The 27,727-nt window shown below is 49.2% G+C and overlaps 11 protein-coding genes across 11 annotated transcripts; 2 read left to right on the top strand and 9 right to left on the bottom strand.

The window, feature by feature from the left end:
• Positions 1 to 965: 965 nt before the first annotated feature.
• On the bottom strand, positions 966 to 2,786 carry BC939DRAFT_234138 (uncharacterized protein). The gene is made up of 8 exons (XM_051550892.1): positions 2,496 to 2,786; positions 2,338 to 2,395; positions 2,186 to 2,250; positions 2,051 to 2,078; positions 1,905 to 1,960; positions 1,504 to 1,807; positions 1,365 to 1,421; positions 966 to 1,262 (listed from the first exon to the last, which is right to left on the bottom strand). The coding sequence occupies exons 1-8, from the start codon at positions 2,691 to 2,693 to the stop codon at positions 1,033 to 1,035; spliced, it is 996 nt and encodes a 331-aa protein (XP_051410106.1). The 5' UTR covers positions 2,694 to 2,786; the 3' UTR covers positions 966 to 1,032.
• On the bottom strand, positions 2,787 to 5,867 carry BC939DRAFT_234161 (MCM2/3/5 family-domain-containing protein). Its single transcript, XM_051550893.1, has 7 exons — positions 5,545 to 5,867; positions 5,340 to 5,451; positions 4,992 to 5,223; positions 4,745 to 4,896; positions 3,401 to 4,646; positions 3,200 to 3,298; positions 2,787 to 3,079 (listed from the first exon to the last, which is right to left on the bottom strand). Exons 1-7 carry the CDS (start codon positions 5,635 to 5,637, stop codon positions 2,881 to 2,883), a joined length of 2,133 nt encoding a protein of 710 aa, XP_051410105.1. The 5' UTR covers positions 5,638 to 5,867; the 3' UTR covers positions 2,787 to 2,880.
• An 854-nt stretch (positions 5,868 to 6,721) lies between these two features.
• BC939DRAFT_399488 (ribonuclease H-like domain-containing protein) lies at positions 6,722 to 7,910 on the bottom strand (the record flags this gene model as incomplete). Its single annotated transcript, XM_051552477.1, has 5 exons — positions 6,722 to 6,849; positions 6,956 to 7,190; positions 7,272 to 7,371; positions 7,457 to 7,583; positions 7,670 to 7,910. 5 exons carry the CDS (start codon positions 7,908 to 7,910, stop codon positions 6,722 to 6,724), a joined length of 831 nt encoding a protein of 276 aa, XP_051410104.1.
• A 1,709-nt stretch (positions 7,911 to 9,619) lies between these two features.
• On the top strand, positions 9,620 to 10,440 carry BC939DRAFT_233946 (uncharacterized protein). Its single transcript, XM_051550888.1, has one exon. It carries the CDS (start codon positions 9,870 to 9,872, stop codon positions 10,362 to 10,364), a length of 495 nt encoding a protein of 164 aa, XP_051410103.1. The 5' UTR covers positions 9,620 to 9,869; the 3' UTR covers positions 10,365 to 10,440.
• Positions 10,377 to 11,596, bottom strand: BC939DRAFT_457917 (uncharacterized protein). The gene has a single exon (XM_051556531.1). It carries the CDS (start codon positions 11,240 to 11,242, stop codon positions 10,517 to 10,519), a length of 726 nt encoding a protein of 241 aa, XP_051410102.1. The 5' UTR covers positions 11,243 to 11,596; the 3' UTR covers positions 10,377 to 10,516.
• BC939DRAFT_233959 (uncharacterized protein) lies at positions 11,374 to 12,368 on the top strand. Its single transcript, XM_051550889.1, has one exon. The coding sequence runs from the start codon at positions 11,505 to 11,507 to the stop codon at positions 12,168 to 12,170; it is 666 nt and encodes a 221-aa protein (XP_051410101.1). The 5' UTR covers positions 11,374 to 11,504; the 3' UTR covers positions 12,171 to 12,368.
• A 117-nt stretch (positions 12,369 to 12,485) lies between these two features.
• Positions 12,486 to 13,442, bottom strand: BC939DRAFT_505030 (uncharacterized protein; the record flags this gene model as incomplete). Its single annotated transcript, XM_051560604.1, has 4 exons — positions 12,486 to 12,497; positions 12,639 to 13,159; positions 13,257 to 13,300; positions 13,417 to 13,442. 4 exons carry the CDS (start codon positions 13,440 to 13,442, stop codon positions 12,486 to 12,488), a joined length of 603 nt encoding a protein of 200 aa, XP_051410100.1.
• Positions 13,443 to 14,003: 561 nt separating this feature from the next.
• On the bottom strand, positions 14,004 to 15,697 carry BC939DRAFT_457910 (uncharacterized protein). The gene is made up of 2 exons (XM_051556530.1): positions 15,418 to 15,697; positions 14,004 to 15,166 (listed from the first exon to the last, which is right to left on the bottom strand). The coding sequence occupies exons 1-2, from the start codon at positions 15,515 to 15,517 to the stop codon at positions 14,121 to 14,123; spliced, it is 1,146 nt and encodes a 381-aa protein (XP_051410099.1). The 5' UTR covers positions 15,518 to 15,697; the 3' UTR covers positions 14,004 to 14,120.
• Positions 15,698 to 17,136: 1,439 nt separating this feature from the next.
• Positions 17,137 to 18,628, bottom strand: BC939DRAFT_457904 (V-type ATPase). Its single transcript, XM_051556529.1, has 7 exons — positions 18,508 to 18,628; positions 18,339 to 18,351; positions 18,091 to 18,173; positions 17,875 to 17,950; positions 17,699 to 17,726; positions 17,495 to 17,579; positions 17,137 to 17,374 (listed from the first exon to the last, which is right to left on the bottom strand). Exons 1-7 carry the CDS (start codon positions 18,586 to 18,588, stop codon positions 17,240 to 17,242), a joined length of 501 nt encoding a protein of 166 aa, XP_051410098.1. The 5' UTR covers positions 18,589 to 18,628; the 3' UTR covers positions 17,137 to 17,239.
• A 58-nt stretch (positions 18,629 to 18,686) lies between these two features.
• On the bottom strand, positions 18,687 to 23,669 carry BC939DRAFT_233887 (uncharacterized protein). Its single transcript, XM_051550887.1, has 2 exons — positions 23,530 to 23,669; positions 18,687 to 23,391 (listed from the first exon to the last, which is right to left on the bottom strand). The coding sequence occupies exon 2, from the start codon at positions 23,289 to 23,291 to the stop codon at positions 18,735 to 18,737; it is 4,557 nt and encodes a 1,518-aa protein (XP_051410097.1). The 5' UTR covers positions 23,292 to 23,391; positions 23,530 to 23,669; the 3' UTR covers positions 18,687 to 18,734.
• Positions 23,670 to 24,878: 1,209 nt separating this feature from the next.
• BC939DRAFT_457901 (uncharacterized protein) lies at positions 24,879 to 27,576 on the bottom strand. Its single transcript, XM_051556528.1, has 8 exons — positions 27,130 to 27,576; positions 26,918 to 27,021; positions 26,574 to 26,835; positions 26,212 to 26,310; positions 25,986 to 26,122; positions 25,809 to 25,881; positions 25,541 to 25,705; positions 24,879 to 25,447 (listed from the first exon to the last, which is right to left on the bottom strand). The coding sequence occupies exons 1-8, from the start codon at positions 27,557 to 27,559 to the stop codon at positions 25,344 to 25,346; spliced, it is 1,374 nt and encodes a 457-aa protein (XP_051410096.1). The 5' UTR covers positions 27,560 to 27,576; the 3' UTR covers positions 24,879 to 25,343.
• Positions 27,577 to 27,727: the final 151 nt, after the last annotated feature.

The raw sequence follows: 27,727 nt of genomic DNA, 5'->3' as shown, positions 1-27,727 counted from the left end.
TCAAGCTCGGAGCCTAAATTCAAAGAGCGGACAAAATGCTCGCACAGGTCATTCTTCTAGGAAAACTATTTCCGAAAGGTCGCCATTTCATCCGCAGAGCATCTGGCATTGTGCGCATAGCAGCTTTACTGGTAAATTCGGGACTCGGTGCTGGCAGCGCGACGTACTCAGACACGAAACTCGCGTTCGCGATCAGATTTGATCCACTGCGAATCATGAGTGGTGCTATTATCCTGGAGACCAGCACCATGGAAGCAATATATTCGTGTCGAGCAGCCTCCGGACAGTTTCCACCAGTGGCCGCGCGAACAAGGATGCTTCTTTAGCGTCTTTTCTTTATTATTTTTTTGCTGAGTGCGGTATGGGTCGAACCTATCGACATGTCGATTAATGGGCATGCAAGAAGATCCATGCCGGCAGCAATTGAATAGGATACCTAAAATTTCAAAATATAGCAATTGAGCGAGTAGCAAAGGGAGGACTTGCATCGATACGACTCCTCCCTTCCCGCCGTTGATAAACTGCGAAGGGAATGTGCCTCAGATTTTCCATCAGTCCGAAAAAAGTAGCAAAGGATCGCCGCAAACATGCTTCTGTCTATATCGCCTACATTTACAGCGTCCTCGACGGAGTCTTTGCTAAGGACAGCGATGTCGATATCCAAGCCTATGTCCCAAAACGGAGATCATGCTAAATTCCACTAGACAAGAAAACGAGCTGGGTAACATATGCAATTAGCATGCGCGTGAATCGTCTACCTTTGATCCCTGTATTGGCTTCAGAACGTCGAGTAGCTGCAACCATTCTGGCTTGCTCAAAAAAAATTGCAAAGGTTTGTAGATCAGCAACGTGTTATCTAGCACTGCTACCAAACATAGTGCTCGCAATACCTTCTCAAACGCCTTAACAAACCCATAGCATATATCGCCGGCAATGCAACTAATGACAGCGACAAAGATTTTACTACGCGTAGACTTTTTTCTTTTTTTTTATTCAATATAATTATCTCCAACTCACTGCTGCTTCTTTTGCTTAGTTCTTCAAGACCTTCGCTCCTGCATTGCCGTCCTTGACATACTTTTTCAGCACCAGTAATCCAAATCGCTTGTAAAAGATCATTTCAGAGATCGCCCTTGGCATGTAGCGAATAAATCGGAAGAGGTTTGAAAGCGTGCCATAGTCGATGTAGCGAGGAGGCGAAGACTTCAGACACTTGCCAACCACATGTTTGGCGAACTTTGCAGTAGGCGTGCAACCAGGTTCTGTGAATAGCGTTGAAAGGATTGCAATGAGATAACTGTGCGATAGCCAGTAGAGACAGGTACCTTCAGTAGAAAATAATATAAAATGAAGCCACTACTTACCCTGGGACGCGTTGGCTCGCATCAAAACATATTTGAGAACGGACTGGTAGACAGAGTCTATGCACACGGTTTTGCTGCAAAAGTTAGTACCCAAAATCATTACCGGGAATGTTTGATTGTGACACAAAAAAAGACTTACTCTCAGGAAGGTGGAAAGCCTTGAGGTTGTTATCACCAATGTTGGACTTGATCGCTCCGGGCGACACGACTGTGACATTGACTCCAAAGGGCATTAGTTCCATACGCAGCGCATCCGACAACGAGTGCACGGCCGCTTTACTGGCAGCATAGAGACCGCCCCATGGTGTCGCGAGGTAAGCAGTAACCGAGCCCACATTCACTATCAGACCGGATCCTTGACGGATCATGTGCGGTGCGACTTCCTTGGACATTAGAACAACCGAAGTGACGTTTGTATCCAGCAACTTTCGCGTAGTTTCAAGCTGTTTGCGTTCATTGTGGGAGGGACGATCTGTTAGGCTCTGGCGTTCATGTACGAATTGCATGACATGTGCAGCTCCTTGATCCGTGCAGACTTACAGACATGTCGATCAAGGGGCAGGCGAGACCCATGCCGGCATTGTTGAACAAGATATCTACACGAAAAAAAAAGATACAACAGGGTCCGGTTAGATTCTGAGCACCAGTGTAATACAGCCGTTTTACATAACGCCTCGTTCTCTTACCGATGCGGCCTTCTTTCTCGATGATATGCTAAATCGACATGATATAACAGGCGGCATTTGCAAAAAGACCGTTAGTTTGGACATCGTCGACGCAGTAATAGGGCCTTTTAAGTTATCAAATGTGCTCCAGCTTACATTGACGGCCTCCTTGACCGACTTTTCATCGAGAACATCAATATAGACCTTCTCGATATCCAGACCTGTATTCAAAAGGGCACGCAGCAGCATGTGTTAGGCAGGTGTTGTATTGCCTGAGCATGCATAGAGACGTCACTCGCATTCCTCACTCTCAATCCCTGTGATAGCGTCAAGGCGTCTGGCAGCAGCGTACACTCGGCAACCGCTCTAGTTAAAGTCCGATTCCCACCGCCGGCGAGCATTAGTATCACTGCTGGTTCACTTTTCAAGCATTCAAAGACGAGAGTCGTTTGTTCCTAGCACTTGCCCTTTCGAACGCTTTGGCGGTTTCATAGCCAATACCGCCGGTGGTGCAACCAGTAACAAGAACGACTTTTTTTCCGTGAGACATGGTGGAGCGTGGTTGCTGATTAGCAATGATGTAGGTTGAAGGGAGAGGAAATGAGCAACACAATTGACTGAAAGTGCCTTTTAAATTCTTTCTCGGCTCGCAAATGCATCTCATAAGACGTGTATCCCTCGTGTCATCCGTTGTGGCTCTTCGGTTACTCTAGCCGATCGGACCTTTCGTTGCACCCTCCGTGTGCAGTATGATCGAACAATGGACTAATGCGCCATCGAAAAATGTGTATTGGATATGAAATACTACAATTAAAGAGGCGCGGAATGAGAGTGAGGATACATAGGATATTTTACACGGCCATAGTGAATTGATACGTTCGAGGTCCCTTCTTCAGGAGAAAGCTTTGGTGGTTCAGGGTGTCGATGAAATCCTGGAAGCCTCCGGTGATGCCAGATAGTTGCATCTCTTGAAAAGTGCGATACAATTGATCGTAAGAGAACATGTTGTTCGAGGTCGCCAACGCAATCCTCTGCAGCTCTGCGACGTATCTATTTGTAATATAAAAAAGAAAAGCTGCATTGTCAGCCAAAAATGTGTACGAATGTCGTGTGAACATTTATAAATTTGCAAATGAAGACGCGTGAGTCAGTAACTGTAAACGAACGCACCTTTTAACGCTAGCACCTTTGCCGCGACCAGACTGGCCTTGACCTTGATTCAGGTCCTGGGACTTTACAGACATGAATGTATCTTGTAGACTGAACGTCCTGTGTACAAGTGATCAACAGCATGCATTCGTGTAAGCGTCATTGCAAAGAGCAAACGGCAGGCAGTAATCGCAACAAAAACAAAAAAAAATCGTGCCATACATGATTTCGATGACATCCATGGCATCCCGTCGAGTGACAACTTCACGAAGTTCCATGCGCGCCTTGGCCTCAGCCATTCTGATGAGAGATTCCAGCTGGCGTGTCGTAACTGGCGTCCCGTCTGGAGAACGATGCTTGGCCCTGAGCATCAAATAGAAGTCCTGCAGCGTGGCCGCGGCTTCTGGAGAGAGTCTTGGATGGACGTATTGTCTAGCGTAGGCGATGTACTTCCGCAAGAGTGGCTGGGGAATAAGTTTGAAGTCATCTCCATCTTCATCTGTTATCCGCAGCCGTTCTGATAAGGGATGATCCATCCTAGGCTTGCTGTCGATGCCTTGCGATGACTGGTTGTTGGTGTCCTGAGAAGAGGCTGCCCTGTATGCCTGGCCAAGGTTCTTGTTCCCGGAGTGAAGCCCCATAACATGCCTAGAGAGATACTGATCCATTTCGCCGTCGGGCTTGTCCATCAGAATGAAAATCAGGTCAAAGCGCGACAGGAGAGCACTGTTCATCTTCAGGTTCTCGGCCACCGTTTTGGACATGTTGTAATGCCCACCGGCAGGGTTTGCAGCGGCAATTACACTAGTCCTGGCTGGTAACGTGCAAATGATTCCTGCCTTGGCGATACTGATCGACTGCTGTTCCATGGCCTCCAACAACGCATTATGGTCCGTCGTCATTTTATCAAACTCATCGATACAGCAGCACCCTTGGTCCCCGAGAACTAGAGCTCCGGCCTCCAGTGCGAAGTCTGATCCCGATCCTCTGACAAGAGTGACAGTCAGGCCACTAGTTGATATTCCACTGCTTCCGCATACATATACGCCACGAGGAGCCACCTTCACAGCCGCGGAAAGCATTTGGGACTTTCCCAGTCCAGGGTCTCCAACCACCAGGACGTGAGGATCACCTCGAATGGCTGTCCTGTCAATCACTCCATTGCCGCGCCTCCGTCCACCAAACAGGGCAAACAAGATCCCAGCCTTGACCATCTCATGACCATATATGGCTGGACTGAACGAATTCACGATCAGCTTGAACAGCTGTGGTTGCAGGTGGACGTCCTCGATGGCATACAGGTCTTTGGTGGTGATTTGGATGCTGTCTTTACTATCTTTGAAATTGTCCTTTGAGTTGAAGTCCTGATAAATATCATCCTCCTCCAAGGTCATGGTTGATTTTTGAAGATAATTGACGTCCAAGTACAGAATATACATTGTGTTCCCTGTCTTCATGCGCGAGTATGCTAAGGATACGAACAATAAAGCGAAGCATCAGTACAGCTCTTGATAACTCAAAGCAGCCCAAATCTGCCCATGAGGCTTTGTGGACAAACCACCTTACATTTCTCAGACTGGGAAACCTTCACGATTCCTGTAATTTCGACAACGTCTCCAGGAATGACCCGATCGACAAGGTCGTTAGTGACTTCGCACTCAATTGTCCTCGGAACCCTTCCCGAATCTAGCCTGTCATCTGGTAGTTTCTCCTGTAGACTGTAACAATGAGAGAAACAAAGATTCAATATGACTTCCTCATTACAAAATCATACACTCACTTTCTAGACGCTTGTCGGCCATAAAAAACATACCGAATGGTCTGCCAGTCAACAGTCTCTGTTTCATAGTCGACTCCACGCTGCGGAGTAAAATGTCTACTCCTACAGCCGATCGCTATGCATTTTGTTGGTTGAATAAATCGTCCATCCGGAAGATTCAGAGTCTGAAGGGTTTGGCAAGTATTGCAGGTGAACGCCATTTTGGTGGCAAGGGGTTTGACACCTGATGTTCGTACAACGGTCCCTCCAACGCAAACGAGTTTTCCTAATGGGTATCAGAAGCAATCCAGATACAATGATAAGTCCTGGAAGTTCCAGAAGCATTTCATTTCCTCTTCGCTCATTTCCACAATGAATAAACGGATCTGCAAATGATCATACCGATGAGGTTCGCCTTCAAGTCCTTGCCATGAGTGATTTTGTCGAAACACGCCAGTCGCACTGTGAACTTTTTCTGCTGCTGTGTCTTTGCTGCCTCATCACCAAAGATGACCTATCCAAAAAAGATGCATGGCCGCAGGAAAGTCAGTCTTGGAAGAAGATGCTGCGATAATGACTAGAGTAGGCAACATGGGGTTACTCTTACCTGAATTGCAGCTAGAGTAATGCAGCCAATGACACTTGTCGGTCGATGAACTACCAACTCTACCAAGTCCGGCACATTGCATATTTGTGCCATGACCTTAACATTCACGACCAAGACTCTACGCAGTGCTATCGCGTGTAGTTGTTCCTGTAAATTGCAAGAAGAAAGTCCTGTGAGTCGGTGGCCATCATGCCATCATGTCCCAAAGACTTCATTTGTAGAACATACCTTGGAGAGTCCATATAAATGATATGTCTGGAGGTACTTGTTGAACTCGCCAATCCATTGAATGTACTCATGCTCCTTGTGATAGTCTAGAGGTTTTAGCGAACAGTACTTAGCATCGCATAAGCCATGGTTTCCAGCAGCATTCCAAATATCACATGGTGCCTCCGGTCTCTTACCCTCCTGAGGAAAATATACATCCCAATCGACCCAGGGACAATTCGTCGCATGTTTTGTCCTAGGTTGTGATGCCTGCTGCATCTGTATCGCTCCCGCCGGTATCTCATCCGCCTGCACCATTGGTGTGTTGACTTCTACCTCTGCTTGCTGAGTATTCTGGTCTTTGTTTCTTGGAGTCGATGTCCTCGGTCGCTCCCAGCGTTTGCCATTGTTCTGGCTGTCTGCATCGGGGTCCTGGGATTGTCCGGGGTAGTACTTATTCCTGCCGCCACCATTCTGATTGTCCTGGCTACCGCCCTGCCATGACCCTCGGCCTCTGCCTCGGTAGTAGCCCCTACGGGCATACGTCCCTCGCGGATTTGACTGTTCTGGTGGCATCAAAGATCATTCCAAGTGGTTTGTAAGGCGAGCACAGAGCAGAGGTGATCTGGGAGGAAAGAATGTGGACAAATCAACTCTTAAGCACGTTCTATTTATCTGGCTGAATTTTTATTGGCTAGAAATCGATAACGCTCCTGAGGGCCATGTCCTGCATAAGCTGAGGGCGTGGACGAGGAGAAGTCCTCGTGATATATCCCGAGTACTGTCTCATCTGCTGGGCCAATTCCGCGCTGATTTCTCCAGCTTGACCGAAAAGCGCAGTAATTCTAGGCTGTGAATTGCTCTCGTCGTCATCAGGCCTATCAATGGGCACGATATTGGGCTTGTGAATATTTCAATAGAGAACGTCGAGAAACACAGAGGCATAAAGCTGCTTCATATCTACATGCACTTACCAACGAACAATTTTCCCAGACGTCTCCAGCAGTGTTTTGGACGTCTGCCAGCTGAATCGTACGATATTGGGGTACCCAAAGACGGGATCTATATTTGATTTGAGCCATGCCACCGTCTTTGGATCTAGTATGTCAACAATACAAGTTAATGATGGGTAGCGGTGCATTCCCTTGATCCATTCTTCCATGCAGGATCTAAGCAATCGAGACAACACGCAAGGAACACGCACCTGATGGATATCCGGATCCGAATTGGCGTGAGATCGTGTTAGCAATTCCTGTCTCCGCAAAAATCCAATGCCGGAGAACATCATCGCGGGTGACCTTGGCACATATACTGGCAGCAGAGACGATAGGGTATTTGGAATCGGCTTTCTTTGCAACAACGATCTTTGTAACAGATGGGAACAGATTTTCGAGCTTTTTTTGGTACGTCTCGGGTGGTCCAACCGTGTCAACATAGATCTAATTGAAGCAAATATAAAGCATAAATATCTAGGTGGTTCCCTATGTTTTTCAGAAATGCAGTATCGTACATTGGTGAACCATGATATGTACCTCTTTCAGGTTCACTCCCGAAGCAAGGGTCTCGCGGATGAGTTGGATCGTCGTGTCGTGCGCCAGTGCGTTCAGGTTGTACTTTTCCCTAAAAAAAATTGGTGGCGCCAGAATGTCAGGAATCGCAATGGTCTATGCATGTTGCCCTCTCTGCTGTCCAATATTGCCTTTACTTTCTCAGCATGCTATTAGAAATATCCATAGGTGAAAGCACTCGTACGCTCCATCCGATCAGGTCTGGCCTTGACATGATGACATCGAGAAGGCTGTCCCTCTCGCCCTCTTTCAATGTCTTTGAATCTATTTGTTTAGCATGCAACCTAACGGTCAGCTCAAACTCTTTGATAACGAGCCATCCCTGATGAGTCCTGGCGTATGATTCCTACCTGCGAATCCAAGGTCAGCCAGCTCGTTCTGTTTGGACAGCGGACAGTAGCAAATACCATAAACCATTGGTCCCAAAACAGGACCTCTTCCTGCTTCGTCCACTCCGAGGATGCATTCCTGATCAGTTTCTAATGAGGTCGGCAGTGGTGTGGTATAGGTATACGACTTGAGTAATGCTGTATTGGTCCCTGACGGCGGACTTGTTGCGCGGACTGGAAGATCCAGCCCCGTGTCCTCCATCTCCAGCGAGAATGATTCCTCTTCAGCGTCCATGATGTTGTCCGTCCTGTTTGGAGTCCAAAGAAAACGGATTCATTCAAACAAACAACGTGCCTGAAATCGAATTTCAGTGTCCTGTGTGTGTACAGCACACATCCGCCAAAAAGTCGTAACCCCAATAGTTTTATAATACTCAAGTTCAATTCAGTCGTCAGCTCCACGTACGAGAAATAGAAACAAAAAAGCAAAGAAGCACGCGCCGTGTGCAGGAATGAAGGCCACGCAAGTAACAAATTTGTACGTAAAGTCTTTATCCGAAAAAGGAGACCAGTCTATGTGATTCATTCGTGCCGAAAATATATGGGTTACGACTTTTTGACGAGGACTCTAGTGGGAACTGAAAAAATATTAACGTGATCACTCATCGTTGACTCAATCTCATATACCATCCCCATGCTCAACGCGAAACGTAAGACTAAAGTAAGCAAGGGAGCTTCCTCCTCCAAGAAGCCGAAGCTAAAGCGCCAATCCATCACAGTGGACGAGAAAGTTCAGTTTATTGAGAGCGTCAAAGCTGCCATTGAGAGGGATCCCATGGTCTCCATATCCCGCATTGGACGCGAACACAGTATCATCAAGAGTTCTACGGCTCATAGGATTTGGGAAGAGCGAGACGCCATCTTAGCTAACAAGAACTGGCTGCCGCCCCGGTCTTCCAAGAAAATCAAGCGCATTAAAGAGCGACCATTCCTTGCCTTGGAAGAGGCACTTTATAGGTGGCACATCCGCGAAAGAGAACGAGGTATGATTTGCAATTCTATCAAATGCTTTAAGACACTTTCTCAAGCGTACAATCCTAACACTAGGCTTCGAAAGACGTTGTTGTGACTGATGCTCGCCTTAAAGCAGCAGCTCTGCATCTATGGGGCATCATGAATGATTAGTACAAAGAAGGGAAGAAGCCGCCTTCATCAGCCTTTTCAAACGGATGACTTCGTGGATTCAAGAGACAGCGGTCGATCAATAAACACATAGTGCATGGCAAAAGTGGGTTTATGGATCTAACAAAAGTTCAACTCCAGACGGACGACATTCGTAGGACACTCGTAGGTTTTGACCCTAATGACATTTACAACTGCGACGAAACTTGCCTCTATCTCAAGGTGCTTTCAAACAAATTACTCGACACTGGTCCAATTCGTGGCAAAAATATCATCCGGACAGCTCGAGTGTCGATCTTGCTTTGCAGCAATTCTACCGGGTCTGACAAACGCAAGCTATCTGTGCTGTGTAAGTCGAGTGTAGCTGCATATTTTACACATTCTGAGCAATATTATAACAGGGATTTATCTCATTGCATTCTGCTATTTTATAGCGAAGAACAAACCCAAGGGATTGAAGGAGGAGACGCTGCAAAAGGTTGGTGCCGATATGAAATGCTCTGGATATATGGCAAAAGTGCAATTCGACATATGGCTTAAGGATTTCGATAAGGATATTCGAGAGCAAGGTCGCAAGATAGCTCTGCTTATCGACGGCGCATCAGGACATGATGGAAGCGAGAGCCTCGGTCTCACCAATATTACCATCGTACGTTTACCAGGAAAGGTAACATCCGTTACTCAGCCTTTGGACATCGGCATTATTCGATCTTTCAAGGTTAAATACAGTCAGCAGATACTGGAGGTTATAGCTCGCGCTCGCAAGAGGGCGAATAATCCAGATGCAACAGTTGCTAATGGAGTACTCTGGGCCTGTCTGGTCAAGGCATGGAATAAGGTCAATTCTAATTGTATCCGTAACTACTTCGCCCATGTCCCAAATATGCCTCCAGAGCACAAGAAACGCTTACATGAGCTTGGTGTCGTAACACTTGAGGATGAAGTAACACGCCTTCAATAGAAGCTCAAACAAAAATACGCGGACAACAAGGACATCGTCTCAAAGCAAAAGGACTTTTCCGTCCTCAACTACCTCAGTATGTGCGACGGTGATGGACCTTCAGAGTCGATTCGTGAAGCTGCGTTGAGCATCATAAACAGCGAAGAATCCAAGCACGTTTTCAACCAACATCAAGAGAGCGACTTTATTGAGGGGGATGAAATCAATGATGACGATGATTTGGATGATGATTATGTGGTTCCACCGAAGCGGAAGATGAACGGAGTCCTTTTTACTCTCCGTTCTCGCGACGTCGCAAGGGTTGAAGAATATCCATCGTCTGATGCAAGCCCACAGAGAAAGAGGCCGTCTGACATGTCGGCTATCTGGCGGACCATCGATGAAGCAACGTCCGTGTTCCGTGGGCGCCATGGCCTCGTATCTATCGAATCTACGCGCGTGCTTTCTCACCTGGCTTCCGATGCGGAAACCGCTCTGGACCGAATCCAATTGCTGGCGCATAAAGCAGACGATGAGGAGGTTTTTGAGCAGGAGGAGGTTTTTGAGCAGGAGGAGGAGAGTAGCGATTTATAAATATATTTTTGAATCAAACTGAATACTAGAAACCACTTCCTCCATAAGAGAAAAAATTCCACTAGGCGCTGTACAATCTACCTATCGTTGGTGGGTCTATACATCTTTATTGCTGCGAAATGCAGTTCTATATGACATAGTGCCTGCCACGACTACTGGTTCCGTGTTGTTTCGTCTCCGGCACCACTGCTGTTGCCACTCTTTCCTCTCGAATTGTCGCCGTCGTGATCGCCATCAGAAGTATTGGACGAAGGGCGACCACCCTTCCCATTGCTGCCAGCTGCTTGTCCTTGTCCACGACTTTGTCCCTTCTTCTCCTCAATGGCTCTCGAGTGTCGCTCAATATTTGCTGTCTCTGCAATGCTCCTCTTGAGCAGATCCTTGAGCTGCAGTGTCATGTTGCGCACCAGCACAAACGCATCCCCCCGCATGACATTCGACTTGAGTCGCTCAAGCCCTCGTCTCTGCGTTCCATTGGTCCACGAATCGAGATAGAGACCACTGACGCGATACGTGGGCGAGAAGGTTCGATGCAAGAACGCCGTTGTTTGGTTCCAGATCACTCCAAACTCCTGGCTAGTGGTGTAGAGGATGGCGGCTGTCGAAGTTCCTGCGCCTACATAGGCTGAAGAGCTGGCCTTGGGTGATGAATCTGATCTCCTGGAAGAAGGGCTAGAAGATGATGAGGACGAGGATGGCGATGACGATGGCCCCCCTTCATGATCTCCGTTGTTCCTGGCAGAGGCCGTTATCGAGGGTAGATTAACAGTAGACCTGGGGAATGGTCTTGGTAGACTATGACGAGACGAGCTCTGGTCTGTTCGGGAACTCGTTTGGCTATCTGGGTCGGTGGTATCTATGCTCGCATTGCTATCCATGGCTTCACATGGGTTGGATTTTGATGGTGTTGGGTGTCCTTGTGAACGTGAATACGATCTGTTTGGCGACTGGATCGTCTGCGCTGTGCGAATCTTACTCTCGTTTTCCTGGTTGTAATACCGAAGTCCTGGCAAGCGTCCGTTGATGTCTGGTAGTGAGTGCAGTTGAATAAAAGGTTCTAAGTTAGGTTCTCAGCTTATTGAATTTCACTTGTTTCGAATCAATATGGGGAATGAGTGCCCGTAGCGGGTGAGAGGTCATATGACGACCCCAGTCATTTTGCTCAGAAAGAGAGGGAAAAAAAAAAAGAACGGCCGTCCAGCACTATACCTTGTGAGACAGAGAGGTCCATCGGTACAGGTAGCTCAAGAAGCATGGGTTCGCTTGCGGCTAAACAATCCGAAGCGTTCACTGAAGCTGTATGAAGGAGCTGCTGCAGCCAGTCGACTGCGCTCATTGAGACCGGGATCTGCGAACATGTGTGACGTAGAAATCGCCCGGCGGGTGTCAAGGCTTTCTTCCGGGCAAGGGATTGGAAGGAGGACGAAGCGGAGGCAGAGGATGAGCTGTTGTGGCTGTGGCACTGATTGCTGCCTGTGCTGTCCTGGCTGTCCATGGTTTGATGTGGGTGTATGGAGTGGTCAATGGGGAGTGAAGAGAGGAGATGGAGATGGAGATGGAATGAGGGTGTGGAAGGATAGCAGAGAACAGAACCATACTCAAAACAGGGTTTTCCCAAAAATGGGACTTGCCCCGTTGCCTTTTGAAGCCAGTGCCAGGTCGCGGGCGGACATTGGGGCAACGCGCTCTCTGGCCCAACCTGTGCTGACCAATCGCAAGAGGGCGGATCAAAAGGTATTGGCATGTTCGCACGGACGCATTACAGTCAATGCGGTCAACAAGGACCGCAATAAGGACCCCGTTTAGGTGACAAGGCAGCCAGGTGCCTTCTTGACGTAGTCACAGTCAAATAGAGCAGGCCTGCCAGCCATTCATCCTACATGGTCGGTCTCGAGACGTACTTCGCCTTCAGCAGTATCAACTCATAAAAAAAGCGAGTCGCTGTCATGTTATATCCAGTTGTGTACGAGGCGTAGAGAAGCATAAAACGACGAATGGCCATGGCACACTTCGCCATTTGTATAGTCAACGAATACCACGGAACACAACTGTCTGTGCCTAGTTTATTTACGAATCATGTCGCTCCCTAGCTCCCTGCACCCTCTCTCGGTCCACCGTCGCTTAGTAAAAATCCTATGGAATCATGAACATGTTTAGCAACTCAATCCCATCCATCACCTTCACACGACAACAACAACACACTCACATACACACATACACACATACACACATACACATACAGACGGACACAAAACATCCCATCTCCAGACTTACAAAAAGCTTATGGTTATGATGGTGGTGGTGGTACTCGACCACCTCATACTCCGTCGCCGGTTCCTCCTCCACTACTACGACCTCCGCTGGTCGATAATATTCATGATGCTTATGATGCTCATGCGCTGCCAATGCCACCCCTCCTACCAACGCCGCCCCCGCCATTGCCCCAACTCCGACGCCCAACATCCCTCCCGGAATATGAGGATGGGATTTTTCTGTTGTAGAGACAGGGGGCGGTGCTGTTGCTACATACGAAGATGGTCCGCCGTAAGGCGATGGTGCGCCGTAGGGTGATGGTGCGCCGTAGGGCGACGGTGCGCCGTAGGGTGATGGTGGGCCGTAGGGTGATGGCGATGGGGCGTAGGGCGAAGGAGAACCGTAGGGCGAAGGGGCACCGTATGCTCCGAGCGGCGGTTGTGGCGGGGCTGCGTACCCAGCAGATGGGGGTGGGGGTAGCGGTGCCTGGTACGGTGAAACCATACGCGGGTCTTCCCACTGGCTTCGTCCAGTTACGGTTTCTATCCACAGCGAACATTCGATAGCGGCGTGTCAGCGTAGATGGAGAAGATGAAGTATGCGGAGATGTGCGAAGGGAAGGCTACACGAGAGACTTACGGACAAAGAAGTATCGCTGGTGCTGAGGGTCGTATTGCGAGACCCTACGAGAGCCAAGGAGGGCAAAAACATGAGTGAGTGAGTGATGAGTGGGGGGAGGGAAATTGCTCGAAATGGTCAATGGAGTCCAGGTGGACAAATCTATTTTTTTATTTTTTACCATCCAGGAGGAAGAGGAGTCGACATCTTCGTTCCTTTTTATCCTTCTTGTCTGTTGATTGCAGTTGCTGAGTGTCTGAGGGATTCGAAAGAGCGAGTGATCGAAGAGGGTCAATATAGGAGTGAAGGATGATTGGGGGGGAGGGGGGGAGGAAGGTAAAGAAAGAAACGAATGAAGGATTAAAATACGCTTGACGCTGCCCCCTATCGAGACGGATAAAAGTGCGGGCTGTGGCCGAGAATTGAAATACGAAGGCATCAACCCTTGCGGGCAATGCGCAAAAATAGAATCTGCTGCGTTTACAATTGGGCAGACCAAATGCGAACGTGTGCGCGCGCTTGGCAGGCGCCATACATTTTCCATTTTGAGCATTCTACTTGCTTTCATTCCCATCCAACTGAGGACGCCGACGCCAACGCACCATTCGCCAGAGGATAAATGCCCATTATCGTTCTCTGCTTCTGGAGAAAGAGTGCACCAGTCTGGAATATAAACTTTGTAATGTTTTTGCTAGGACTGAGGGCCATCGATTGGGATGAATGATATGAGTGGTCATGGTAACCGCATGGCATTAAAGCATGCTCCTTTGTTCGCTTGCTTCGTTTTCGAGATTAAACATATAGTATATTATGAAGTGGAGACGATTGAGTCTGCCCTGTAAATATATAGGAAACTCCTCTCCATCGAACCTTCAATCTATCCTTTCAAGACCAGTCATCATAACGACGCGAATGCCATTGAGAGGTGTACTCATCGCCATGCAACAGTCCAGCTGGCTCTGATTCTGGCTCAGCCTCCTGTTTCGGCTCCTCCTTCTTGCGCATCGACTGCTGCTTCTGTTGTTGCTGCTGTGGTTGGGATGGACCCTTCTTGATATCGTTGTTCCGTGACAGCGCCGCGTTCTCCATACGATACTGTGGTGGCAAGTCGGGCATCGGAGGCTGTGCTTCTGGTAGTGGCATCGTGCCATTATTCCATCCCGCTCCAAAGAATGATGAGAGTCGGCTCGACAGCGACGTGTTCGATGCCTGACGAGTCAATTGCCTTGGCTGCCGGCGTTGCTGATGATGCCTCCTGTAACTCGAGGGTGTGAAGTTGAGGTCGTCGTCGTCATTTCCATCAGCCCCACCTTCCAGACCAAATGTTGAAGAGCGGAACTGTGAAGCAATTGGCGTGACAAACGCTGGCTTGGGCTGCTGGATCATCACCATATCCTGTAGACGCTGTTCCTGCTGCGTCAGATTATCGGGATGAACAGTCTGACGACGCTTGATATGCTTGCTTCCGCCGAGTCCAATCTTTAAATCAAACTCCTCTTCGGACATCATGTTCGAGCCTCCGACAATAGCCTCTCCTTGCGCCCAGCCATCGTCCTCACCCCACCACCACAATCCACGCTCGACTGTGCCGCAGACAATAACCAGGGAGATAGGGATCCAGAGGATGAACACGATAACGTCGAGCACAATCGCAACATTAACGCCTCGGCACTGAGCCACATAGCCAGGCTGATTTGAGAGTGGGCCCGTTTGACAGTTTGTCTTGGCGCCAGCGTCCGTGTCGGATGCGAGGACAATCCAGCTGAAGAAGTTGAGGATCGTCAGAATGACGGAGATGCAGATGGTCGCAGTCTGGGTGGCAGGGTGGTTGATAACGCGTGGCAGGAACGCCCGTTGACTCTGGCGAACCAGAAACGGGCATAACGATTGCCAGATGGCCGATAGAGAAGTGCAGACAGTGGCAACCAAGACTGACAGGTTGTGTGCGCACCCATCACGAGACAATGAAATGAAAGAAGACAAAGAGAGAGCGCGGGTAGACGATCGATTAGCTACTCATATCCATCTCAAGGATGTGTTGTTTTTTCTGTTGAAAAGGCAGAGGCATTGGTGCGCCCCAATATAAACACGAGAGCCGCAATTCGATTATCCTCCTTTAGTTCCACAGCGATATCAACTCAAAATAACAATGTTGATGGAGAGCACTGCGTTTTTCACTTACAGAATGCATAGACGGAGACCTTGAAGTGGGTAGCGTCGAACTTTGTCCTATTTGGGTGCAAAAAGATAAAGAAGACCATGAGACGTCGAGCAGGACACATCGTTGTTGACAAGAAGTACAGGAAATTAATGAACTAGCGTTTTTCGCTGGCTTTTCATTAAAAGCTCCGGTACTAGTGCGAGATAGTTGGAACGGCACATCGCCTCAAATGGGCTAGTGCATTCGCATTCCTCGCTCCAATCCTTGAGCAATGGTCAAAAGAAAGGGAAGGAAAAAAAATAGCGGGCGTACCTGAATACATGGGCTGGCAGGAGAGCCAGCCAGGACATTGTTCCAAAGAGGGCCAAGAGGCCCCAGAGCAACTGCAATCGCTCGACAGTCGCCATGCGCATCACCTTCAATCGGAAGCGCTTCCACCTTGTCAGGGATGGAAGGGATGTGTTTGAGAAGGCCATCGTGGGAGAGGCGCCCCTCTTGGGGGAATGGGAACTGTTGAGGGTGCTGGTAGGGCTTTCTGCTGAGGGCGGGGCAAGGGTTGCGTCTGTGGCCGTTGTCCGGTTGGAATTGTAGTCGAGGGTATGGATTTGGGACAAACTGGAGTGGGCGGAAGAGGATGAGGGGTGGCTAGGGCTGGTCGGCGAAGCAGAACACGAATTATCTCGGCTGTTGCCGTTGCTATAGGATAGGTGGTCGTCAAACTGAAGCTGCCGTCGTCCGGTGTCGGGAGTCTTTTTGTGGTGGGAGGAGTATTGCGAGTACGAGGACATATTGGGTCACTTGCACCACGAAGGACAGAAAAGAGCAAGGGATACGATAGTGTGATAGACTGGGATGTGTTTGAATGTGGAAGTGTGGAATGGATATGTGAATGGCTGGTTTGCCACCAACTGTATTATGAAGCGGTGAAACAGGTACGGAGGCAAAAGGGGAGAGAGGAGGTTTGAGGGGAAGGGAAAGAGGAGACAGGGGGGAATGGGTCGTTAGCGAGTTAGCAGAGTAAAGGTAGTATGATAGATGGTGGCGCGTAGAGGCGAGTGGGGGCAGCGGACGGAGGAGGGTTGAAGAAAAGGGTGATGGAGGGTGGAGGAGATGGCGGATGAGGATGGAGAGGGATGATGAAGAGGATGGTGGAAGGAAGGAAGGGCGGGGATAGTGTTCCAAAGAACACAGAAGCAAACTTTTCCAACGCTCTTTCAATTGCAAGAGGCGGGGAGGGGCGGAGAGGGGGAGGAAGCACAATCGGCGTCTCTATCTTCACGCGCACACAGAGCAGACGAGCAAGGGACATGAACGTGCCACGGACTGGTACTGGTACTCTCTGTCTCTTTTCTTTGTAGATATTATGTTTGTACATCCACGCATGCATGTAAACTTTGTTTGCTGGCCTTGCTTATGTTGACTCTCTTCCTATTATTTTTGGCAACCCACGCTCTTCATCCGACCATCTTCTTTCCTGCCTCCAGTCCTGGGCTCTCCGGACACCATTTAACACACATAATCGCATACTGCTGTTCTCCCTCTCACAATCTGGTTTGGGGGCCCCTTGTATCTATATTGGCTTGCACAACCTGATAAACACGTTCCAAGCAAATGCTCCATCCAGTGTCTTAAGAATCTCCAAGTTCGTGGAAAGAACGTGGGTCATCTTGCTAGTACCTGGCATTCATTTTTGCTGCTCGCTTTTGTCTCACTTGTCTTCATTGCTCAATTCAGACCATACTCAATAACCATGCGTCTGCATTTGTTTATTTCCTTCAATTGACGTGTACACCAATGAAGAAAACAATAGACTATATGTATCCGCCTTGCTCAAATAAAGAAGCTAACACGATCCTGTCGCTTTTGTATTCAGGATAAGTCCTACAATCAACCCATACAGTCCCAAGACTTCTGCGAAAATCAGCACCAACACCATCGCGACAAAGAGCCTTGGCTGGTATGCATAGCCTCGCACACACTAATGACAAAGAAAGAGCTTTTATGTGAGCAAGATATAGCAGAGGTCTTATTCGTGAATTGGGCCCCAAAGAGAAGAATACAAACGCGTTAAAGACACGCAAGTCGCACGCGCACTTACCACATCGCCTACGATGCCAATGGCATATCCTGCTGCCAATCCTGTTAATCCGACACAGAGACCTGCGCCGAGATGGACAAATCCACTGTATAAGAATGACAATACAATATCAATGAAAAGTCATGATAAGTACTTTGAGCGATCTTTGTTCCTGAGCTCACCCAGCGCCGTCATACAAGTGGGATATAAAGCCGGTCCACTTACGCGAATAAAGAATAGCCCGTGGGTGTCACTGTAAGCGAAGAACAAAAGGATCAGCAAATGGAGCAACAATGGATATAGGTGAGTTCGCCATCAAATCACAATCCTCGTCCAAATTGATGGACGCGTCAATATCTCTTCCATATCCGTAGGACAGCATGAATTCTGCGTGAACGTACATGATCCTGCAATTAAGACCGAGATGACTAGTCCGTAGACCGAGATAATACCAGCCATGACAACTGGGATAAGCGCCTAAAGCGTTGTTGAAGAAGTATTGCCTGTGCGTGAATACAATCGGTTCTCATGCCGCGATGAAACAGAGATGGTTGGTCCGAGTATACGTGCGGCCAGCCGTTGTGTTCGCCAAGGAGGCAAGTGAACGACGCAAATACCTTCATCATCAGCTCTGGACGGAAGGTTCCCATGCCCGAAATACCGATGCCAGACTTGAATGTGCCATATCCTGCTCCCATGCCTAATATTCGCAATAAAAATGGTACACATAATCATGGGTCAGCCCAGCTGAGAGTCGACTCAGGGGTTAATCATGACTGGATAGTGCATCTCTTCAATGCTTTCCCAGTGTCGCCATGTTTCGTTCTTCAATCGCAGAGAAAAAAGAGTCCAAGGCGATACATACTGCTGAACACCATCTATTGAAGCGACAGGAGGTTAAGAGGGAGACATGGAAGGATAATAGTCCTTGTTAGTCCAGTTTTGGACATCGCAAACATCAGTAGCTGAAGCGCTCAAAAGGTTTGAAAGAGAGAGGAGGGGAAGGAGGATGTGTCCTAGAAATCAAAACGTACAGCGCTGGCCACACCCATGAGGCCGAAGAATGGCGCAAAGGGAGGGCAGTAGTCGGAGCCGATGGGCGGTAGAGTAGCCATTGGAAGGATGTATGTTGTACTGTGTGGTGGTGGATGCTAAGAGTCGAGGGGTGGGTGCAATGGCGAGCGTAAAGGCGATCGATCGATCGCCTATCTGACGTCACTGAAATAATTTTTAATAGGACTCGACTACGACTACTACTACTTTAAGAATGAAACTTGTAAACGTTCTTCATGTACCAGTCGCCCTTGAACGCCTTGGCCTGGCCCACGATCATAGTCATTCTCTCTATCAACGATGCTGACTGTTCTTGTTTCTTAGCGGCACGGTCGTGCCTCTTGCGTCGAGAGAACCGGTCAGTGCTCGACTCCTTCTTTAGTCGCGTCCGACCCGTCCACTCGTCATACTCGTACTCGTCAAAGAAGGTCGCCGATGGTTTCTTTGATACAGTTCTGTCCAAGGGATCAACCAGCTCCACGTCGCTATCAACACCCATATTGTCCGCATCCACTTCGTCATCATCACTCAAGGCTGCTGGCAAATCCGTCAGTTCAACCCAGGGCTGCTCCAAGGGATCCTCCTCGGTTGAGGCGGCAGAATAGCCCTGCTGCTCCTGGGCCATCCACTTCTGTCGCAGCATCTCGGCACGCACAGCCAACCCTACAGCTCTGGCCTCGACCTGCTCCGAAACTGTCACCTTCAGTGTACCCATATGGCCAGAAACTCTCAAGAACCGGTACCCCAATCTCTCGACGGAGACGTGGCTCCTATAGGGCTTTGAGCCGCGTGAAGAGGACGACGACGACGTGGCATCCGAGATACAGCTATCAGCCGACACATACGACGACCTCACACTGATCGCCGACGAAAAGGCGGACTGGTTCGACGATTTAGACGTTGCTACCTTGGCAGCAGTGGCAGGGGACAATTCATCACCCTCCAGACGGCCAATCATCTGGATACCGATCTTGTCGCGCCACCATCGCAGTTCAGCAGAATCCTCGATGACCGTCCACTGCACAAGAGAAGATCCATAAAATGAGGCACCGTTATCCAACTCCAGCTTTTGAAGACGCTGGTGAACTGTGACGAAAAGATGCTGGAATTTGAGGCCTGCTTGGTTGCCCTGCCGCTTAATCGAGCCATAGGGGTTGGAAGATGAAGACGAAACGGACGGCGTTGACACAGGAGACGAAGTTGAAAGCATCGTGGAAGAGACGGCGCTCATTGGCGTTTGGGGAGAAGACGGGATCGGCTCTGAAGGCGAAGAAGCATGACTAGGAGGCATAGGGAAGGGAGAAGGGAAATCAGAGCGGGATATATCGACTACCATTGGGGTATATAAAGGAGTGCCTGCGGGCGTTGGCGGTGTATGAGATTCTTCTGAAGCCCCAGTGATGGAACTTGAGACCGAAAGCGACTTGTTCTTATAGTCATTCGGGTTGTAGGGCGTGACAATAGGTCGGGGCGTCTTTGACTGCGTCGTTCCTGAAGGGGTCGAGGGTGACTTGATGGCAGCGACGGCTTTAGATGCGAATCCGGACATCGTGCGGGGCTTCTTCTTGACACTGAAATAGTCAGAGCCGTCAGAACCGCTGGCGGGTGTTGGTGTAGGACTGGCGGATGAGTTGAAAGAGGTCTTGGTGGGGCTAATAGCTGACGCGGCGTCATGAGCATTGGTCTGAGTCGATTCCTTTCCGTGACCATTGCTTGTTGAAGACGAGTTGTAAAAGCTGGGAGTGGCTACTGCGATAGACCGCTGGATCAGCAACTTGGCACCGAGAGTGAAACTGCTTGCAGATTTCGTCAAGGTCTTGTACTCATTGTAGGTCAAGAGAGTATGTCGACCTAGTCTGGTCACAAACACCCTTCGACCACTAGCGGATCCCGTAGAAGAGAGCGTGCTCTTGCTCCTGGTGCTACCACTGCGACGGGGACGGCTAGAGTCATTGATTGTTGACGCTGTTCCCGAGCTGGTGCGGCGGCTAATGGAAGGAAGGGGCAGAGTAGGCGATCGCAGTGGCGAGATTCCATCGCTATTCCCATTCAGATCTGGCTGTCGATGGGCGGCCAATGGATCCATGAAAGTGTACTTCTTTGATGCCTCCACAAAATGCAGCTCGTTGTCCTCCATGACATCAAACTTGAACTTGAGTCCGTTTCGGCTATAGATGTGCAGCTGACTGACAGCCTGCTTCTTAAACTGTTGTGTTGATGGCCCGTCCGTCGCATCAGAGCCGCGCCGCTCGTTTCCTGCACCATCCTGTGCACCATAATCGACACCGTTGCTTCCAGGTGTAGTAGGTGAGCCAATGCTTGCCATTCGGGATGCTGCCGACACTGACGATCGTCTCTGAGATGCCTTGTATTTCTTCTTGGGCAAAAGATTCGTCCCATCCAGCCGTCCTGTAGCATAGACACCCCTTCTCTTCTCCAGCAAGTCGATATCCATGGCATCTTTATCCCTCGATGTATACTCTCCTTCACTGTCCGGATACGATGGCTTCTTGGGTTGAGATGGAATATGGGTGACCTGGCGGGACTGGCTCAAAAGACTTGACCACTCTTCTCCGTCCTTCATATCCTTCAAAGAGTCGACTGCATCAATGACCTCCTGGAGTGACGAGTTCAAGTTTTGCAGACTCGTATTATTGTTCGTCATCGTCAACAACGCCTCCAGGTTCTCATCCTCCTCATTGTCGTTGGATGACTTTCGTTGCTTCTTACGTTTCTGTAGCAGCAGCTGTCGCTTCAGCTTTTGGGACACCGAGACGGCCTCGAGTGACTCGAGAATGGCAGTGGGCGTAGTTGGAGATGAGGCAGGGGACGCGGTCAGCTCTGCGTCTAGCAAGGCCGAAGAAATTGCCATCAAGGAAGAATCCTGCTTCTTGAACCTTTTGACCAGCTTGAACAAGAAAAAGCCGTTGGGCCCGTCTTGCTCCAGATCCAAATGGTACAGCTCGAACACCTGCTCCTTAGTCAAGATTTGATGCGACTCTAGGCGCTGGTGATGGATTCCATCCTGGTGCCACAGCCAGGGAGCATTCTTGATTGGCTTGGGACCGTCTGCGTCCTTTAATGACCTGCGAGATATTGACAGCGACCGCAAAGGAGTTACAGGGGATCTAGGAGCGTCCACAATTAGGCCCTTTGGCTTTTGTTGATTCCGCTCCGATGGCGCTGTCTGTCGAGCAATTTCAACTTTTGGCGCTCTGATAACGGTGGTCTCGACAACATGTGTTACATCTGCAGCTGGTGGCGACTGAATAGGCAGAGGAGCTGGTGGTGCAGGAACAGAGGCAACTCTCTGATCTGATTGCAACTTTCTCGCGATCGACTTCGCAGGGCGGGATACCGATGGTAATGGAGCGGGGGCCGTTGCTTGTTTTGGCTGCAGTTTTTCTGCGACCGCTACATCCGAGAAAGCGCCCGGAAATGCTCCTGGCAATGAAAGGGCGGCACCGCTCTCCTGAATCTGCTGTTGTTCGGCCTCTGGCTCTTGTTGCTCATTTTCTACGTCTGCGTCCTCAAATGATTCCAGGATTATATCCTCGCGAGTCTTCGTTGTCTGGGCCTTGTGCCTCTCTTTGACATCCTTGGTCTTGTGATCCACTTTACTGTCCAAAAGATCGGGATGACTTGGTGCGGTCGATGCATCCACCCGCTCAGGACCAGCATCGAGAGCAAAGCTAAGCCTCGAGATATTTGGTGGGAGCATGGGCAAATGGTCTGGCTTGATGTCCCTCTGGATGACAATAATTTGTTCTTCTTCAGCTTGCTGGGCGGATTGACCAGAGGTTGCAAACAGCACTTGGTCGATCGCTTTAAGCGTGGCTATTGATTTCTTTTGGTCCACTGCATGGTTTCCGTTCCTCGATTCACTGGTGACATACATGGGCGAGAGCGGTGGAGAAGGTAACGTCTTCTGGATTTCGTTGTAGGCTCCTGCAGATCCCAATGAGCCTGGAATACTCGCTGCTGCGAGGCTGGCACTGTTTGTATGCTTGATATGAGTCTGACTGGGTTTCGAGGAGGGTGGAGATGCTGGTGGTATGAATCTAGCTGCCACTGGGCTATCGACGGATTTGGCGCGTGCCTGGCTGCTCTCATTGGGTAAATCCGCCAAAATCGGCTCCGCTCTCTCCTTTCCTTTCAAAGATTTCTTTTGGGGGGCTGAAGATGAAGTCGAAGAGGCGGTAGATGAAGATCGCTGTTTATGGTGAGCTGTGCTTGAGTGAGCAGAGTTACCTGACCCAGGGTATCCTATCATCGGTTCCATGCTGGTGCGAAGTTTGTGAGATGACGTCGACGCGACGGAAGATGACGCGACAGATGCTGTGGACGACGCTGCGGTCGAGGAAACGGGCACATAGAGGGCGGACGTTACTGTTGATGGTGAAGTTGGTGTAAGTGTTGACATGGGCGAGACGGTCATCAGTGAGGGCGACTGCAAAATGGGAGAATGCAGGGCTGGGATAAGTCGATCTGGCGACATGGGTGTTTGAGCAACGACCATCGGCACATTGTCCGCACTTGTTGGGGGCATGGCCATGTAAAGAATCGAGCTGGTGGCCTTTCTCAGGGACTTTGTCCAGCCCTTCTTTTTGCGATCGCTGGTCGTCTCCTTCGAGAATTGACTGGCATCATCGGAAACAGGTATACTCGATGATGAATCCGTATATGCCGTATATGTTTCTGCCACGATGTCTTCGCTAGCTCTTCGATACTGCTGAGTGTTTTTGTCCGAGTCCCGCTTGGCCATGGTGCTGTACAATGTGCTAGTCGTCTAGCTCTTGCCGTATTGTTAGTCCACCTGCAGATGCTTCCAGCGGCGCGTCGGCTTTTGGAGAATTGGAGCCTTTCTATACACACAGGCAAAGAGCAGGTTTTACACAGGTGAGCCTCTTCCCCTGTGCCGGATGGAGGTGTAACCTAGCAACGAGAACAACACTCCCATTTGTTTACGCATAATTAAAGGCGCATTCGCCCTGCTTGCTTACCTGTAGTAAGAAGAATCGACTTAAATGTAAGAGTGGTCTCCTGCTCTCCTGCTCTTATGCGAGTGTGAGCCGAAACCGTCAAACAGGAAAGTGGGCAAGAGACGGACCTCCCTTGCAATAGGGGTGTCTGATAAGTCGAGGCGAGGAAAATCTAAATCGGCGGGGTTGTGTCCTGCAAGAACTGGCTGTTGCTTGTTCGAGCTGCGCCTGGAAATTGAAGGGTCCTATTGGATGCGCAACTGTAAGAACGCTAGTCAGAACTCCATGACTTGTCATCACGAAATGAGTTCTCGCCCTTGAAGGCGCGAAATGCAGGGAACCGCCAAAATATCAGCATGCACGAACAACACAGCAGTTACCACTGGTGCTGTGCTCAAAGACTAACCTTGAATCGAACTGCTGGGAGGTATCGCCTGGTAGGGAATCAAATTCGAAACAGGAACAGGAACAGGAACAGGAACAGGAACAAGGGTCAATCGCGGAGTAGAGCTGCAGATTGGGATCCAGAGGTAGGGTGAAGGTCGAGTCGGGTTGGGTCGAGTCAATGGTATGCCAGTAACTGGTCGCGTGCTGTGCACTTCGTTGCCTTGCTTCCCGATACGGAATGAAGGAGTGAAGATCCAATTGAGGGCAGAGTAGAGTAAGAGAGGAGAGAAGGAGAGAAGTAGAGAAGAAGAGAAGTAGAGAAGTAGAGAAGGAGAGTGAGTGAGTGAGTGGATGAGTGGGGGTGAGCGAGAGAGAGTGTGTGTGAGAGAGTGAGAGTGAGAGAGGGAAAAGAGAGGGAAAGGGAAAGACGAAGAGATGGAGGGAAGAAGAAGAAGGGTAGGAAGAAAAGATAAGCGGAAACAACACAAGTCGACTGCATCATATGCATCCCGCCCCACACACACACACCTAGCCCACGGGCAGAGTGGAGGAGGGAAAGACTCTCTCCACTCCGTTTCTTTTTCTTATGTTGACATACGGGGATGTGGTCCGATGCAGCAATGGGAAATGAACGCCGGCTCTTGCGCTCTTTCTTCCTCCAATCAGCCCAAAGAAGAAAACGCAAAAGTCACCCCACAAAGTGCACATTACAATTCACTCGCACATCGCTTCGATGCTTTACAGCCTACTCGCCTATTCCATCCAGCTCTGCAGTTCCCTCGATCACCGCTGTACCGTTGTTGTTATCGCTGTCCCTGGACCTCCACTCTTCCTTTTTTTTTGTACAAATCTATGTCTTTTGTAACGCGTACAGCTTCGTCCACATCATTCATTCGCACATGATTAAAGCTCACTCAATACATTGACATGGCCAGGCACAATTCCGATCCAGTACGAAGCACGAGGAGAACGACTAAGCCATCCCACACGAGGCTAGTCTTTCGTATCTATGCGAATTATATTACATTATTAATCTCCGGGATCTCCCCAATCGTTCTGCTCCACATCAGGACGAACCTGTCTATATGCATGTGTATATAAAGTAACAAAATCTCTCCACACCTGCAAAAGCAGACACTGGAGTGTGAACAAGCTTTGGTGTCCAAGCGTGTACGCGTCAAGGTCGCCAGGACAGACGAAAGACCTAACCCGTCCTTTGTGGAGGCAAAGTTCATGCACAGTTTGCAATTAAAAGGATAGGTATGCGATGCTTGAAGACACTAGTGCGGGTACAATGAGAAAAATTTAAGGCCCTCCACTCTAAAGAGAACAATCGGCCTTTCACCAGTAAGGTCCACAGGTTGTCAATTTCTGCTCGGTGTCATCCATCAGAGGCTACTCATGTTGCGAGTCAAACCCTGTCTTCTCGCGCAATCCGCGTCTTCATCTCAGCGATGTGTCTCGATAACGTCCCGTAACAACGCCTCTCTTGTGCGCACGAGCTGTGTTGCAAACGCCTCGGCCTTGTATGCTGCTCGCTCTCCGCAAATCACTATATGGATGGAACAGACACGTGTAACGGACTGTATATGAGAACGTGAAGGATGTCGAGTCTACACTATTAATGTCTCAAGAGAGTCCTTACATTTTAGCAGCAGTAGATCCCGCGATGCCGCGTCTCGTTGAAGAACAGCTGGAAAATCAAGCGGCGGGAAGTTGCGAATGCCATTCTTAACAGCGATGGCAACACGGTAGGATTGAGGTTTTAAGGACGTGCCGCTTGGGATAGGCCGTACAATACAGACGATGTCTATTCCGCGGCAATTGAATGGTCAGGTGTTGAATTATATTGAGACTCAACAAACAACTGAAATTATGGACGCGCTTCATTTTGATGCAACGTAGCTCCTTACGGTTTTGACGGGACCCAACACTACTTAAGTCAAACTGCTCTTCGTCATCGCTCTCCTTGAAGACGATGACGACCTGTTCCCCAATACAAAGAGCAAAGATACGCGTGAGCATTGTTAACGCGAAAAGGGTGTTGGTGTTCTTTTTCATAATTCGCGCTATGAAAAAAATAAACGTACGATATCGTTTCCGATAAACCGGCGGCGCTCGACTTGCTGATGGTCGTTAGGATTGAACGGCATAAAAGGCGCACAGTGGAACATGATTTGGTAGTCGTTCCACTTTGTGAAAATGGATTTTTCTCCAGTGATATCACCTACACATGCGGAAATACAGAGTTTGTGAATGATGCAAAGGACATCGTGTGGCATGGGCGATACAGGGAACAGCATTATCCATCCTTACCATTGACATCTAGCCCTGCTCTGTACTCCTTCCAGCCATGAAGTCGAATCGGCTCTCCGAGCCAATGAACAAAATCCATAAAATCTGGCGTGCATGCATCTTTTGTATACATCAAAGTCGAGAACAACATCGGATTAGTGGCATAACCCTCCCTTGTAAATGCTATGCATCCATTTACTATCATTGCAGGCTCTCGCCCCTCCCTCATCTGCAAATCTACCAAGCAACATCATCCCCCACCCCCTCTTTTCCCCCTGAATGCGCACAACTTGTTTATCTCAATAAAAATTCCTCGGAGCATAACACAATCATGAGTACGCAGACGCGTACAGATGTCCATAGACTTTACTTCTTCCTCTTACCGCACGGATTCGCCAATCCTTGGTGCTCCAATGTCTGTCCAGGCAACAGCTGGTAGATTCCAAACTTGTAGCACCGGATAACCTGCCGCTCCTCCATCCGCACTAGCTCTCGAGGCAGTTCCGGATGCTGGCATAGCCCTAACTGCTGAATCGGTAACGCTGGGCAGGTCTGGCTTAGAATCCAAGAGTAAGAAATGCCAAAGGCTTTTCTGTACCAGGGAATTGATAATGCCGACATTGGGTGGTCGATTCTTTTGCTGCCCTATATATCAAAGATCACGAATTTTCCTCATAAGTATAGGCCAGACAACAAGACATCGCGATATGTTATAGAGCGGACGTACCTGGGCCGTTCTGATAAGGATCCTGATGCAATCCTTCTGATCGATTACAATGGACACGATGACAGGTCCTTGGACAGATGCTGCAGCCACGTAATTGTAATGAGCTTTGCGGTCCACGAACAATAAGAGATGTTAATGCACAGCTACGGGTAGATTCTGCGAGGAAAGATTCTTTTGGCGGTGAATGCAAACAGATGTCGGAGATGTCTTACTCTTATTACGAAAGTAGGTCTCATAATACTCCAGATCGCATTCTCGGTCTTGCAAGAGCGTCCATCGATCTATTGGTTTGCTGGGTGATGGTGGGCATCCTGACTGCAGGGTGTTGATTGCGGAGGCTGTGCGGTTGATAGAGAAGAAGGACAGGTACCGAAAATCAGAGTGTGGAGCAGCAATGGTCATTCCGGAGGGTGTTTTAACAGCGCCGAGTGCATCCCAAGGAGTAGATGGTGAAAGAAGGATGGGTCTGCGGAATATGTACAAAGGGTGGGGTGTCGGGAGATCAATATCACTGTCGTTACACCTTCGGTGGCAACAGAAAGGAAGAAAAGGAGAAATGAAAAGTCGTAAATTCGGAAAGTAGAAGGATCCTAAAGAAGGATAACGAAAATCAGGGGTGAAAAGATAAATAAAATCATGCATCTTTTCGCCCACAAAAGGACCATGGACAGCATCCGCGTGCTGGGTCGATGGAAGCTGAGAGCATCGAGTGGCATGGCAAATGCATCAACAACAACGGCAGTAGCCTTTTTTTTTTTTTTTTTTTTTGGAGGGGGGGGGGGGGGGGCGCACGTCAATATCCACACTCAG

The sequence above is a fragment of the Gamsiella multidivaricata genome (assembly GCF_025024155.1).
Source record: "Gamsiella multidivaricata strain RSA 2152 chromosome Unknown BC939scaffold_52, whole genome shotgun sequence".
Classification (NCBI taxonomy): domain Eukaryota; kingdom Fungi; phylum Mortierellomycota; class Mortierellomycetes; order Mortierellales; family Mortierellaceae; genus Gamsiella; species Gamsiella multidivaricata.
Note: the sequence above shows the minus strand (reverse complement) of the source record. Positions and strands in the feature narration are given on the sequence as shown.